Source organism: Aspergillus puulaauensis, chromosome 5 (genome assembly GCF_016861865.1).
Source record: "Aspergillus puulaauensis MK2 DNA, chromosome 5, nearly complete sequence".
Taxonomy (NCBI): Eukaryota; Fungi; Ascomycota; class Eurotiomycetes; order Eurotiales; family Aspergillaceae; genus Aspergillus; species Aspergillus puulaauensis.
This window is the reverse complement of record NC_054861.1, coordinates 2,747,940-2,761,978: the sequence shown is the minus strand read 5'-3', so window position 1 is coordinate 2,761,978 and position 14,039 is coordinate 2,747,940. Positions and strand designations below refer to the sequence as shown.

General features: G+C 50.7%; 9 protein-coding genes across 9 annotated transcripts; 2 read left to right on the top strand and 7 right to left on the bottom strand.

Annotated features, from left to right (window-relative positions):
• Positions 1–836: 836 nt before the first annotated feature.
• APUU_51056S (uncharacterized protein) lies at positions 837–1,502 on the bottom strand (the record flags this gene model as incomplete). The annotated part of the gene is made up of 3 exons (XM_041706122.1): positions 837–1,063; positions 1,146–1,240; positions 1,285–1,502. 3 exons carry the CDS (start codon positions 1,500–1,502, stop codon positions 837–839), a joined length of 540 nt encoding a protein of 179 aa, XP_041558539.1.
• Positions 1,503–1,544: 42 nt separating this feature from the next.
• On the bottom strand, positions 1,545–1,919 carry APUU_51055S (uncharacterized protein; the record flags this gene model as incomplete). Its single annotated transcript, XM_041706121.1, has 2 exons — positions 1,545–1,663; positions 1,715–1,919. 2 exons carry the CDS (start codon positions 1,917–1,919, stop codon positions 1,545–1,547), a joined length of 324 nt encoding a protein of 107 aa, XP_041558538.1.
• Positions 1,920–2,454: 535 nt separating this feature from the next.
• Positions 2,455–2,784, bottom strand: APUU_51054S (uncharacterized protein; the record flags this gene model as incomplete). The annotated part of the gene is made up of 2 exons (XM_041706120.1): positions 2,455–2,594; positions 2,679–2,784. 2 exons carry the CDS (start codon positions 2,782–2,784, stop codon positions 2,455–2,457), a joined length of 246 nt encoding a protein of 81 aa, XP_041558537.1.
• Positions 2,785–3,912: 1,128 nt separating this feature from the next.
• On the bottom strand, positions 3,913–5,770 carry nde1 (nuclear distribution protein NudE; the record flags this gene model as incomplete). The annotated part of the gene is made up of 2 exons (XM_041706119.1): positions 3,913–5,466; positions 5,534–5,770. The coding sequence occupies 2 exons, from the start codon at positions 5,768–5,770 to the stop codon at positions 3,913–3,915; spliced, it is 1,791 nt and encodes a 596-aa protein (XP_041558536.1).
• A 151-nt stretch (positions 5,771–5,921) lies between these two features.
• On the bottom strand, positions 5,922–6,224 carry APUU_51052S (uncharacterized protein; the record flags this gene model as incomplete). Its single annotated transcript, XM_041706117.1, has 1 exon — positions 5,922–6,224. One exon carries the CDS (start codon positions 6,222–6,224, stop codon positions 5,922–5,924), a length of 303 nt encoding a protein of 100 aa, XP_041558535.1.
• Positions 6,225–7,292: 1,068 nt separating this feature from the next.
• APUU_51051A (cysteine hydrolase family protein) lies at positions 7,293–8,653 on the top strand (the record flags this gene model as incomplete). Its single annotated transcript, XM_041706116.1, has 4 exons — positions 7,293–7,399; positions 7,477–7,901; positions 7,958–8,089; positions 8,151–8,653. 4 exons carry the CDS (start codon positions 7,293–7,295, stop codon positions 8,651–8,653), a joined length of 1,167 nt encoding a protein of 388 aa, XP_041558534.1.
• A 241-nt stretch (positions 8,654–8,894) lies between these two features.
• TRS20 (TRAPP subunit TRS20) lies at positions 8,895–9,635 on the bottom strand (the record flags this gene model as incomplete). The annotated part of the gene is made up of 2 exons (XM_041706115.1): positions 8,895–9,306; positions 9,439–9,635. 2 exons carry the CDS (start codon positions 9,633–9,635, stop codon positions 8,895–8,897), a joined length of 609 nt encoding a protein of 202 aa, XP_041558533.1.
• A 288-nt stretch (positions 9,636–9,923) lies between these two features.
• APUU_51049A (splicing regulator NSRP1-like domain-containing protein) lies at positions 9,924–11,273 on the top strand (the record flags this gene model as incomplete). The annotated part of the gene is made up of 1 exon (XM_041706114.1): positions 9,924–11,273. The coding sequence occupies one exon, from the start codon at positions 9,924–9,926 to the stop codon at positions 11,271–11,273; it is 1,350 nt and encodes a 449-aa protein (XP_041558532.1).
• Positions 11,274–11,603: 330 nt separating this feature from the next.
• APUU_51048S (Zn(2+) transporter ZRT3) lies at positions 11,604–13,088 on the bottom strand (the record flags this gene model as incomplete). The annotated part of the gene is made up of 3 exons (XM_041706113.1): positions 11,604–12,797; positions 12,857–12,987; positions 13,034–13,088. 3 exons carry the CDS (start codon positions 13,086–13,088, stop codon positions 11,604–11,606), a joined length of 1,380 nt encoding a protein of 459 aa, XP_041558531.1.
• Between the last annotated feature and the right edge of the window lie 951 nt (positions 13,089–14,039).

The following is a 14,039-nucleotide window of genomic DNA, read 5'->3' as shown; positions in this document are numbered from 1 at the left end:
GATTCCCAATCAGACAAGGCCTGATTTGGACTGGACTACAGCCCATAAGGCTGTAATATATTTACACCCTATGTATTTTTTATCCACAATTTGTAGATGTCTCGGCGGCGTTGAACTACCCCTATCCATGCGCGGATAATATGGCAACCATAATTGACTTATTCCATAGAGTCTCCATATGATTTCTTGGGAGAACATCATCATCTCATCTGCAGGAGGAAGCCGGGCAAGGCTGATTATCTTGGATAGGTCGCAGTCAGATCATCAATACTCCGTGTTGGCACGGAGCTGAGTATGTCGGCTCGGCACATTTTTATTACAGCGCAATCCTACAGCAACCGGGATATAGTAAGCGGTTCCGAACACTCAATTAATTTCGGCAGCTCAGTCTCGAAGGCTATCATGTTTCTGAAGGTTCTTCCATTTGTTCTCAAAGAAGTCCAAATATCATAGACGTTCTCCGCGCTCATCTTGCCCGTCAAGCCAATACAAGCGGTACCAGGTGCCGGAAAGAAACTAGCCGCCTTTGGACAGTGTTGGCACCGGCCATATATCCCACCAATTACAGGCACCAGATATGGGTTGGGGAGCTGTTCTTTGGGAAATGATCGGCCTCAGCAAATGGCCTGTCAACTAGCCAGATACGGCATAGCGGGCATGGCGCCCCGTGGGCCTTGGCCCAAGACCGCCAGCGGCTGGTGGAATCGGTTCTTCGTCCTGATCCTGATCCTGATGCTACTTTACCTTGTTACAGTTCACTTAGTTAGTGCACGCCGTTGTTTCTGATTTGACTCTGCCCGTAAGCTCAAGCATTCATGTTCCACAAGCTTCGACTTCTATCCTTGGTTCTTACTCTCGACAGACTTCGGCTGGTCGCCCGTATCCAGCGCCTTCTCAGCATCATACTCTGGCCCAGCATCCTTCGCCAGCCCAAACTGTGCATTGGCCATCTTGAGGGGTTGGAAATTCGATTCGGCAGTCCAGGCCCACGGAGAACCGGCTACAAACAGAAGATCGATTTCCTCTAATGTCCGTTGGTTAGACTCTGGGTAGAGAGCCCACACTAATCGTGATGTCAGCAAACTAACGCCAAAGCTCAAGCATATTACCAGCTTGGTATACGAGTACCCCAAGGGTCAACTCACCAATAGGAATACTGATAATATTCACTGCTCCAAAAATATGCATTGTCTTCTCACCAAGCGCGTCGAAGACATATGGCAGAGCAAGTGTCAATGACCTGAAGCTGTTAACATGCGGCTTATCAAAATCTGGTATACACACCCGTTCCCTAAACTCCAGCCTACTACGCCCCATGCGTTTCCCTTTGCGCGAACCATGAGAGGAAAAATCTCCGCGGGATATAGCCACGGAACCGTGAGCCAAGTAGCGCCGAATATAAAGGTGTATAGATACACCATCGCCGTAGCAGCAATGCCCCATCCTTCTTTGCCGGTATTTACATCGAGCCCTATACGGGAGAAGCCTCCAGCTAAGAACATGGCGATCACCTGACCTGCTGCTCCCCACCATAGAGTCCAACGTCAACCGATCCGATCCAGTGTGAAAACGCAGATCAGAGTCGCGAAGGTATAAAATATATTGTTAAGACCAGCGATCCACATGGACTTTTGGGAGCCAAAGCCCGCGATCTTGAAGATTGCTGTGTAACATCAGATTTCTCTTCTTATTGACCAGGCATGGAAATACTCACTCGGTGCATACATTGTGACTCCGGCAATACCAGTCCAACTCTGGATAATCTGGAGCCATACTACCAACTGTACTCGTCTCCGGACATGCAGATCCTTCGACCCCACTCCAAACAACATGTGGAAGTAGGTTGTGCTCTTCGCAGTGCTGCGCTCCAGTTCGATGACCATCTCAATCTCACTCATCTCGTTTTCCACCCGGGCCATGTTCTCTCTCCCCCGCAACCGAGTTAGCACATAGTGAGCCTCTTCCCGCCGACCCGCCGTGCATAGCCAGCGAGGAGATTCAGGGAAGAACCAACAACCACCCAACAGGACTATAAGCATAATAACCTGAAAGGCAATGGGGAACCGCCACTGGAACTCAGAGCGGCCATCGTCGATAAAACTCAGCCCAAACCCCAACCAGTATGCTAAAGATATTGAGCGTAAACTCCACCGCAATAAACTGGCCACGAGACTGATAATCCGCAACTTCCGAGCCGTAGACGGGCACAATCGCATTAAGTACCCCAGTCCCAATGCCGTTCACTAACCGGGCACATATGATCCATGAAGGGTTCTTTGCGGTGCATTGGAGGAGGGCTCCCAGAATACCCCAGCAAGCGCCAACAGCAAACGATTTGATTCGCCCTAGTCTGTCGCCTACCGATCCTCCGATAAAACAACCGACCAAGGTACCAAGGTAATATACTGAGGTTATCCCTCCCTGAAGGAGTGTTGCTTGTGCATCGTCAGCATCTTATAATGAATCCTTAAGGCCATTAATGCGTGGAACCCAACCGGTAACAACAGCCTCGCCATTCTCCATATAGCCAAGGCCCATAACCTCAAGATAGGACTGGGAACCATTCACGCCGCCCATCATCCCTTGATCGTATCCTATGCGCATGAACTAAGTAACCAAAATATATCCGAGAAATGAAAACAATGACCTGTCGGAGCAGGAGAGGAGGAGCACCTTACCAAAAAAGAAAATCGCCAGCCCGGCAAGACAGTTCACGGCTGCCAGAAGCCGGCCCTTCTGCAGTTTGGAAGTAACCTTCCACTTTACGCGCTCGTCGTTGACCATGGTTCTCTTCGGTGTGTACTTACCTGTAACACACAGGCGATCTCTATGTAGCAGCACAAGCAAATTTGAGTAGGAAGAGCCGGGGCTCCCTCAGTTTAACAATATTTTACATCGCGCCGGGGGATCTACCCCATACCCCGTGGGGTTATGACATGGAGATGGAATTTGACCCCGGGAGACATTTGGACATAAAAGCATCTCGTGTCGAGGCTGATTCATACTCCAACGGCTCGGATGAAGCCGAACGGAGCCCACGGGTCCAACCTATTCGAGTAGATCGTCCATTGCGAGATCACAGCACTGCAATCTATACAGCACATATATAGCACATAGGGGAATGGCTGGCTTGGGTTAGATATAGTTCGATCAGGTAGTGTATGGTACATATATATTCTAGAATTTATATATATTGGAGCACAAGACTGGATATTCGCTCTTGATTCTCCAACTTGAGCTAATCGCTACTATTTACTCATTTAGCGCGAGCGCCGTCTCGAGCCACAACCATGGTTTCCCTCGAGACGACAATGCGGAGATGGTCGAAGATCCATGATATCTGGAGGTGCTCCAAACATGCCTTAAAACTAGTTACGAATTAACCAATCAAGAGGCGGCTACAATATTAATGCGCTGAGCGTATTAGAATTTCTTACAGATACCACCGACTCGGGCGATGATACTATGTCAGAAAGAGAAAACCATACTAGTCCTTGTAGATGATCAATTTCAAAGTCAGTGGGTATTATAACGCCTAAGACAACGATACACAGGACCAAGGGTACATCCAAAGAAATAGGTGCTGAGAAACAGCTTGGACGCCGATGGAACCTTCACCTTTCAAGGTGTTGGTCCCCGACAAAAATCAAAAACGCCACACGTTCAGATACAAGTCTCTGACTGTACAGGTATGTGGTGGTAGATATAACAAGAAACCCCCGATCTATAAACAAGTGGAGCAAATAGCCTTTCCAAGGTATTCCGAGATCGGGATCTTCCAATAACACCATGATGAAAGGTCCAAAGATCAACAATCCGCATCATGAACGGTCAAGTAGGGCTATTAAACAGCGTGCCAGCCGTCAAATATCGTGAAAAAATAAATAAAAAATTTCTACCGCCCGCAACAATCTAAAACGTCTCGCCCAAGTCGTCCGCTTTCGGCTTTGGTTTGGGTGGTCCCATGGTATGTTCTCGGCGCAGGCCTCGGGGCGCCGGTATTCCAGGGACTGGTATTCCAGAGACACCGCTTGTGGCTCGTTTCTTTAGGCCAGTCGGAGTGGAAAACGATGGAAGGCGACTCGGGCGAGCTTCACTCACTGTTGCACGCATAGACATCTGCTGGGCAAGATCATCATCCTCGTCTATGTAAGACATTCCATTGATTGGGGTAGACTGTCCCGCTGGGTTGCTAAGTGATGATCGTGGTCTTCGGCTTTCCGTGGTAGGGTTGGTGGAATAGTGGCCCAGAGGTGTCTTTGTACGGCTTTGGCGACTCTCTGGGCGATTTGAAGGCGTTACACTGGGATGAGTGCTGTGGCTGAAAGAACTGGAGAAGCTCGTGCGGCTGCTCGGACGGCTGTCTCCCTGTGTCCTAGTCCCGTAAGACGGACGACTTGACGTGACATATGGAGGGGCGCCATCGCCTTCCCGGATCGAAGAGCTAAAGCTGCTGCCGCTCAGCCGCTTGCGGGGATCCCGACGCATTGAAAGATTCGATGCACCAGGACTGTCAGCAAGAACCGAGCCAGCGCGGGAGGACGCACGCGAACCGGAATCGGACGGAGGGGGTAGCTTGGATTTGGCGGATTGGACCCTTTCCTCCAGCTTCTGCATTTTTCCAATGAGTCCACGGATCTGATATAGCGAGCCAGATTTCGGTATCCCAGATGGGCGGTTCGCGGCGTTATTGTTGTTGTTGTTGGCGAAAATGGTATTGGTATTGTTCTGCTTAGGAAGACTGGGTACCCGAGAGCTGATTGAAGGAGTTGAGCGACCATTGCTAAATGCGAAGGAGGTAGCCCGGGAGTGGGGTTGGAATCGCGGGGGCCTCTTGTCATATAGCGACCGCGTGCCGAAAGTTTCGGACGACCCTGCAGCTTTCTGTAGAGGGAATCCTGAGGCGGCATTCAATGATCTGCGCATACTGTTCGACGTCTCAGACATGGGTGGTGACGGTGGCGTTGCATTCGCAGAGGCCAGTGTCAACGACAGCTTCGTTGGCGGCGTAGTAAACATCGGTGAAGACACAGTCGATTCTCCCGGAGAACGGTCGAATACTTCTGGAGTATGCGGAGTCGATGGGCTGCGACCCAAAGGAGCTGGACGACGGCGCCAGCCACCATTCCGAAGCTTCTCCTGGACAATATCGGTTTCGATCTTCAGATCATTCAACTCGTCTCGGAGTCGTTGATTTTCGATGCGCAAACCCTCCCGCTCTTGTTCGCCATGTTTTACCTCTTCTTCCAGAAGAACCCCTCTTTCAATAGCCATATTAAATTTGGACTCCATATCCTCCAGGGACGAAGTCGTGTGACGAGCCTGGCGTTCATAATCATCATTTGCAACCTCGATGTCCCGTAGTTTCAACTGTAGCGTCAAACTCGTGTCCCGCAGCGAGGTGATTTCTTTCTGGAGCGTATTCTGGGCAGTACTGGCTTCTGACTTGGATTGCTTATATTTGGACTAAAAACAAACAAACAAAGCGGTGAGTTGGTGACCAGAAGAACAGAAGAAACAAATTGGATCTTACCTTCCACTCATCTACTTCGTATCTCAAGTTGTCCACCTTTTCCTTCAGCTGTCGCTCACGCTTCTCCGACGCCTCGATTTCCTTCTCTAGCTCGACCTCCAGTTCGCGACTGGAAGCCTGGAAGTCGGCGAGTTCGGACTCAAGCTGCTCATACTGCTTTTTATAATGGGCAAGCTGATCCGATCGAGAGCTAGTCCCGTTTGTGCGAGTTGAGGATGGCTCATCGGCAGAAGGCATTATGCCCACACCAGGCGAGGCCGGTGTAGGGGGCGCACGTTCTAGGGGTCCACGTCACAAGATCCCACCGACGGGCGGTACGGCAAAATGAGTTGACCAGCGGTTATGTGGTAAAATCAATTCTGCATACGCCAGAGACCACCGATCGAGATCATAAATGCAGTATCCGGTGCTTTGTCGGGGGAACCGACAGGGCTGGTGGTTGGAGGGGCCGAGGCGGTGTCGCAGCAAACGGGAGATCGATTGCGACGGTGAACTTCGCGGGGAAACAGGAGGTGGCAGACGAGGCGAAGCAGAAAAGAGTGGAAGAATAGCCCCAAATCGACTTACCTTTGGTGCATCCCTCAGTGAGGGACAGGGGCTGCTGTGGTTGTGGTCGGAGGTCGTGGAGGGGGTTTGTTGATGTCGATGATGTTGGGGGAAGGAGATGTGATACACGGACCTGGGAACCCATGTGGATGCGCTGTGACCACGGGAACAACAACATTATTGGGCTAGTCCGAGATGGAAAAGTCCCAGGCTCCAGGCGGTGGCCACGGCCCGCGATCCTACTAAGGCCCAAGGGGCTTAGTTGGTTGGGTCTTGTTTATCTTCAGGCAGCAAGTGCGTGGCACTAGTGGCATCAGTGTGCTCTCAGTACAAACCGGCCCCTGGTGCAGCAACAGAAGTACCGTGCCTCGTAACTGTCGCCGAGCCACGGGAACTTGCATACGACAGGTTTAGCCTGAGCTCCGACCATGAGTCTATTCAAAGAACAGAAGTCCTTTTGCTATCCTGATGAAATCTGGATACCAGATCACGGACAGGATTCAAACACAGCGGAGTATACTCTGTAAGTCTGTATATTTTGATCATCATAGCACCCAGTTTTTAGTCTTTCTGGGTACCTTAGGTGAAACAAATATACAGCAAATTATAAAGTAGTATTTCAGCTTCAATAACCCTACTATCCAAGGGGTGTTCGAGATAGAGTACTTGAAGAGTACATCGGTGATTCGGTGTAATGTAGGATATGCTTGTGTTGCTATTTCCACGGGAACCGTGGCGGTCCGGGACACGCCACGTGATCAGAATCACGTGATGTCCAGTGAACACACACTTTGTTGCCAGACTCACTTCAGCCTCGCCCTGCCACTCGCAGCAAAGCTTGATGTTCCTGGGATTGTCGTCCATACGTTTTTATGAATTCATGATTGGGATAAGAAATATATTGATCTGTTAATATTTCCAATTTTTTGGTAAGTTTTGTCTGTTTTGGATCGGCTGGCCTTCCTTTTGTGGCTCTGGTCCACTCATCTCGAGAGATACACCTGCTGTCTGCTATAACCACGCACGAGATCTCCTTGGGTTCCCATCCTTTTCTTCGGCACTGCTTCCACGCACTTCCTCAGCCCAACCCTGATGGGCCGGACTGTGTCCTTCACTTTCGTAATACACTGGATGGAAAGGCCGCTTCGATGATGCTGATGCCTGGTTTAGAGCCTCTTCCCTACTCCGAGGGGTAGACACAACCCGTACCGCCATGGCGGACCCCGCAGATTTGAATCTCGACGCGCCTAGCGATCTTCAAGACATCCCAGATATGTCGATGGAGCTTGTTCCGCCGCCCGAAGGGACGTTTCCAGACAAGTTAGTTCCTGCTTATATCCTGTCGATCATCCGTAGTAGCTTGGAAACTGGCTGCTTACACTAGTGTAATCGACCAGAGCATCACTTCTTGCCTCAGTACAAGCGCATGCGAAAACTCACGGTTACAATGTGGTAGTCAAATCGTCTAGTACTCCCACTGAAAAGAAACCAGGACGGACAGCCAAGGTCTGGTTACGGTGTGACCGGGGTGGACACTATCGTCCACGAAACGGCCTTACCGAGGAGACGAGGAAGCGGAGACGAACTTCCCGTTTGATGGACTGTCCGTTTATGTTAGTTGCAGCTGGAACTCCTGGCATCTGGACTTTGACTGTCCTAAATGCTACCCACAATCATGGCCCTGTTATTGAGAAACCACGACAAGTTCCTCATCACAAAGTCCGGAAGGGACAAATTGCCGCCGTCCCATATGACTGGCCGCATGATGCGACGCTCACACCGTATACCACAGCGCTGGTTATTATTGATATGCAAAAAGACTGTTAGTAGCTACCATGTGGTGTTCAGTTTACCCGTTTTTTGCTGACTATGAAACAGTTTGTGCACCAGGAGGATACATGGAGTTTCAAGGCTACGACATATCCGCCACACGTGCACTGATACCAAAACTTCAGGAGCTTCTAAGTTCATTTAGATCTGCCGGGTTTCCGGTCTATCACACACGTGAGGGTAAAGCAATCTGTTAACCCCACTGAAATTGGGTGTCCTGTCTTGAACTAACATCTTTCAGGTCATCGGCCCGATCTTTCAACGCTTCCAAGCCGAGAAGCCTTTCGGTCTCAAAACAATCCATCTGGGTTAGGAATTGGCTCTCCAGGACCGCTGGGCCGTCTCCTAATCCGCGGTGAACTGGGACATGATACCATTGATGAACTCTACCCTCTTCCTGGTGAACCTGTAATTGACAAACCCGGACGAGGAGCGTTTGCACACACAGACTTTGAACTTCTCCTTCGCAACAAGGGTGTAAAGAACCTTGTCATTGCAGGCGTAACGACAGACGTATGCGTGTCCACGACGATGCGTGAAGCTAACGACCGCGGGTTCGATTGTCTCCTATTAGAAGACGGCTCTGCGGCGGCCGAACCGCCTCTGCACGTCAACACGTTGGAGTCAGTAAAAATGGAGGGAGGGATCTTTGGCGCAGTCGCCAAGCTCGACGACGTTGTACATGCCGTGGAAAACTTCAAAAATGTCACTGTGAAAAAGCTGGCCCCTCAGATGACTTCTTGAATTTCTTGACTTGTATTTGGATAAACAGTTCCTGCAGTTTTAGTGTGCTCTTAAGCCCCGAATTCAAAAATGGACACTATTATTGTACCAGCATAATGGAAATTCAAAGCACCATAAAACGCCCTCGCCAACTTGAAGACACATAGCAATAACCAACTCTTACAAACCACAAGCAACACCACAGAAATGGTCCCTAAACCAGACGGAAGACAAGAGAAGAAGAGATGCACGAAGGAGAAATCTATAGCCACTTCCTCCCAGCAGCAGAAACCTTACTCCTGAAAACCGGACTCCGTATTTCCAACCCCCTCTTATAAAACGGGCTCATCACCGTCTTGACATAATTCTCATACACCTCCGTCATAAACTGCCTGACGGCCTCCTCGGTCTGTGGCGCCGTCGGATTCGCAGCTATAGAACTACTCGACGTGCGACTCGACGAGCCCATCCCTGAACCTCCGAAGAGTCCGGACCCGCCCATCCCTGATGACGTGCTCATGCTCATTGAGCCCCCCGTGCCGGCGGACGCAGATGAAGCGGGGATATTGGGTTGTGGGGGTTGATGCAGAAGGAGAAAGCGCGTGCCCGAGGGAGTTAAGAATGCGGAGATATACGCAGATGCTGGCGGGTATGTGTCGATGTGTTTTAGGTACCTGGTTTATTTCACATTAGCTCCGCGATTGAACTCGCCCCGCAATTCCAGCTCGATCAAATCCAATGCAATGCGGTTCAAGCAGAAAGAAGAAAAAAACACATAACATAACAGCGAAAAAAAAAAGACATACATATTTCCACCCATCCACTGTGCTTCCTCCAGCATATCCAAACTCGAGTGGATAATGAACTGCGTCATGTACGTATTCTGTCCGGCCTCGGGGAAGCGAAAGCGGGCGATGCCATCGCCGCCGGATTTCGAGGTGCCGAAGGCAATGTTGAACAGCGGGACATCTGTCGGCGAGAGAATTGTGAAGTAGTAGGACATGTTTGCGCTGCTCTCCTTTGAGTCCTCGCTGCGGCGTAATTGGGGATACGTATTCGGCTGACAAGCTGCGGAGCGGAACCAGCTAGTTTGTCTATTTACACTACGGAACGGAGGGAGGGAGATCGTGGCGGAGATAGGAGATTCGGATCACGTGGTGATATGATAAAGGAATACAGTCACGTGATGTGATTGGGATTCGGACTGACGTTGTTCAATTATTGATCCTCATTCACCAGTTGTTGAATTGGGGTTGCGAACTCTGAACAGAAACTCGAGCGCACAAGAAGAATGCCACCACCGCTCTCAGGCCTGAGCCTCGCAAAGAAGAACCCGCTCGGAGGCGCGAACCAAAAGCGCAAAAAGGCCGTCTTCGATTCGGACTCGGAGGACGAGTCGCGCGCTACGAATGAGACGGAGATTACCACGATAGGTGGTCTGGGCGATGAGCCAGCTGCTGAAAAGTCTACGAAAAAGAAGCCTTCACTCAACGATGATTCCCATGGACCACCGCAGAAGCGTAAAATCGTTCCGCTGGGACAGGGCGCGAAACCGAAGATTAAGCCGTTGAGCAAGACGTCGATATTTGCGGATGAGGATGAGGAGGGTGAGAATGGAGGCGATAATGGGGACAATAAGGATGGGAACAAGGAGAAAAAGTATGGATTGAATGCACCTGCGAATCGAGAATTCACGAACCTGTCTGCTCTGCACAGTAGTAAAAAGCATGTTTCGGAGGCGCAGGATCTAGATCCCTCGATTTACTCTTATGATGCTGTGTATGAGAGTCTACATGCGAAGCCAGAAAAGAAAAACAAGGACAATGCTGATGGAGGGGAGGGTGTACCGAAGTATATGACATCCCTGCTACGGAGTGCGGAGATTCGAAAGCGGGATCAGCTACGTGCGCGGGATAGGATGTTAGCGAAGGAGAGGGAAGCCGAGGGCGACGAATTTGATGATAAGGAGAAGTTCGTGACGAGTGCGTATAAGGCGCAGCAGGAGGAACTGCGGCGGGTAGAGGAGGAGGAGAAGGCGAGGGAGCAGGAAGAGGAAGAGCGGAGGAAAACGAATGGTGGCTCAGGGATGGTTGGGTTCTACCGGGACTTGCTGGCACGTGGAGAGGAGCAGCATGACGCTGTCATGAAGGCAGCCGATGAAGCGGCAAAGAAGATCCACGAGACTGGCGGCGAAGTGCCGACGGATACCACAGAGAAGGAGAAGACGGAGGCACAGAAGGCGGCGGATTTGAATGCCGAGGGCGCTCACATTGCTGTCAACGATGACGGGCAGATTGTCGATAAGAGACAACTGCTTTCGGCGGGCCTGAATGTTGCGCCTAAACCCAAGACCGCTGCTCCTCCTCCGTCACGAACGGCACCTGGTACTGGCGCTGGCGCCAAATCGCGGTTCGATTCTCGACAGGCTGGAGGACGTGGAGGACAGCGCGCCCGCCAAACCGAGATGATCGCGCAGCAGCTGGAGGAACAAGAGCGACAACGCCAGGAGGCCGAAGCAGCGCAACAGAAGGAGATTGCAGAACGCAGTCGCAGCCAGAAATCGACTACAGATGTATCCAGTGCCCGTGAGCGCTATCTGGCACGTAAGAAGGAGCGAGAAGCAGCTGCCAAAGGGTCGTAGATTCTGCGCGATGTATTTTATTGGGTTAGTTACATTATATGGTGCATTTAAGGCGTTGGCGGTTATTTTGCACATAGTTAGTTCTGCAAAATCTAACATATCATGAATGACAACTCTTTTTATCGGAAGTCGTGAAATTAAGTCAAAGGCAGTAAGGTACTTTTAATAGGTTGTCTGGCTGCGTTCTAGTCGTAATTATAATAGTACCGTTACTCGTCGCACAAGTGAAGTGCCGGGAATATAACTCCAGAGCAAGATGCACCAAGCGAGCTCTTAAAATACCCAATGAAGCCGAGGAAACCAAGCAAACCCAAACGCTGTGTATATAAATCACGCCGTCAATGCAAAACTCAGGCCCATCAGGCCCATGCCTCCAATAGCAAAGCCAATCGCCATGTTCCGCTGATGCGTCAAGACTAAGCCTTCAGTAAACAGCTGCAAGCCGACAGAGACCATAACCCCCGCTGTAACGGCAAACATGCAACCATAAACAGCCCAAGATGCCTCATTCTGGCCATCGCCGGCCCCACTACCGGCCTTACGCGCACCCCAAATCCAGAGTGCCGCCAGTCCAGCCCCGGCAGGCTGGCTAATGCCACCTAAAAGACTAGACCAGAACATCGCCCAGCCGCGAGACTGAATGGCTAGATAGAGGGGCAGTGCCATGGCGAAACCTTCACTGATGTTATGGATAAAGAGAGCTAGGAAAACTGTCATCCCGAGAGTCGGACTCGCGTGGTTAGTGGCATATGTGATGAAACCCTCAGGGAGTTTGTGCAGCGCAATGGCTACGGATGTTTGTAAGCCAATAGAGAGAAAAGCATTCTGGGGTACGTGATGGTGATGTTGGGGACCAGAAGTCGACTGCTTATGCTGTTCATCATGTTCACTGACGGGTGAAGATGGGCCATCGACCACCACATCCATATGGGAGGAGCAGCTGGAATTATTCGGTGAATGCTCAGGTGGTGGAATGTCTGTATCGGAGGCATCGTCTGCGGTAATTACAGGATGAATAAGTGTCTTTGAGCACTCCTCGCCGCAAGCTTGCGAGAACCCATAGCACGGGCCATTTTCATCGCAATGAGCCTTTGCGCCGCCAATGAAACCACTCAAGCGCCGCCCGAGGCGGACCCGCCAGGGTTCCGGTCCCAAGCGGGCAGCTCCGTCGGCCTGTTGTTCTGCCATGGGAAGACCAGCCCCAGCTGGTGTAGACTTGGGTGATCTAGTTAAGAGAGGAGTTCTCTCGGACATCGCGGTGTGTTTTTGAGAGATTATAGAGTTGCGCTTGGGTTTGCCTTGTTCGAGGTCGGAGCCGTGGTGGGGTGCAGGTTCATGAGTATGGGCACAATCGACCACATGAGATGGAAGAAACTTATGTAACAAGGCCGAAAGTGAGCGAATACCTACAACTCCAGCAATAAAGAGGCCAATGAGTCCGTATGCCGAGCGGGAGGGCGACCAGCCAGCTTTCATAAGGTATTCGTGGGAGGTGGGCAGCATGCTATATAGCGAGGTGAAAAGCTGGAAAGTCAACGTCAGCAGGGGCCACAAACTTGGCCGAAGAACCAAAATTAACTCACGATAACACCCGCGCTGAGTGAGAGTGATGCGGACAGGAAGGCATTATTGTTCACGATCTGGAAGTGACTTCGAGGCCAAAAGCGGCGGAGGAGGATGTCGATGCAAATGACGGAGGACCCAAGGATGCAGGCTGGATAGTTAGTTTGGAAACAGATATATCCGCGGCAGACACTCACCGACGCCAGAGACGGCGCTCATCACCCATCCCCGAAGGTCGTTAGAGGCAGCCATGAGAGTGGTTGGAGTTTGGGATGCGAAGTTGGAGAAGAGGCAACCCAGAGATATGACGGCGATATTAGATAATCGAGATCGAGTAACTATCAGCTGTGGGGTATCTCGAGTGCGGAGTAGAATAGAGCGACACACTGAGGTCGACTCAGCAGCTGAGTCTCCGGAGATGCCTGACCGACATCAGGGGCGCTGTGGGATTATAAGACAAGCAGCGTGGGAGTGGGAGAGTGGGTGCGAGGGAGAGTGAGTGAGGAGTGAGGACCCTGGGGAACAGTCAGTGACGCCGCCTGGGGATCTTCGCGGTCCGTCCTCCTGCCTTTGCTCTCTCCCTTTGTGGCTCGCCTCCGTTCTTTTTGTCGCACATCTTTCATCGACAATTTTCTTGGTCATTGTGTATTTGATGTTCCAGACCATTCTCCAAACGTGAATGCAGCGTTGTCTGCCTGGAGAGAAAAGCGACGAAGGAGTCTCATCATCCCGCGCTCTGACTCGCATTAAGCTCCATTGATCAGCGAGTCACTCGTGCCAGATTTCAAAGCAGATGACTATGCCTACGGATTTTCTGCATAGCTCTGCGCTAGTTCAACCACATTTCATTCTTAACTAGCGACTATGTTAGGCGGATTTTCAAGAAACAAAAAACAGTATGGCAAGAAGGATCAAACGAGACAACGAGATCGAGAACATCAAGATCCAGACTCCAACATCAAGGGAAAATAGGCAAAATGCCAGAAAAAGAAAGAAACAGCACGGAAACAAGAAACAGTATAGCAAGACAGAACAAACGAGATAACAACGAGATCGAGAACATCAAGATTCACACTCCAACATCTAGGGGAAATAGGCAAAATGCCAGAAAATAGAAAGAAACAGTACGGAAACAAGAAACAGTATGGCAAGAAAGAACAAGCGAGGTAACAACGAGATCGAGAAGATCAAGATTCGCACTCC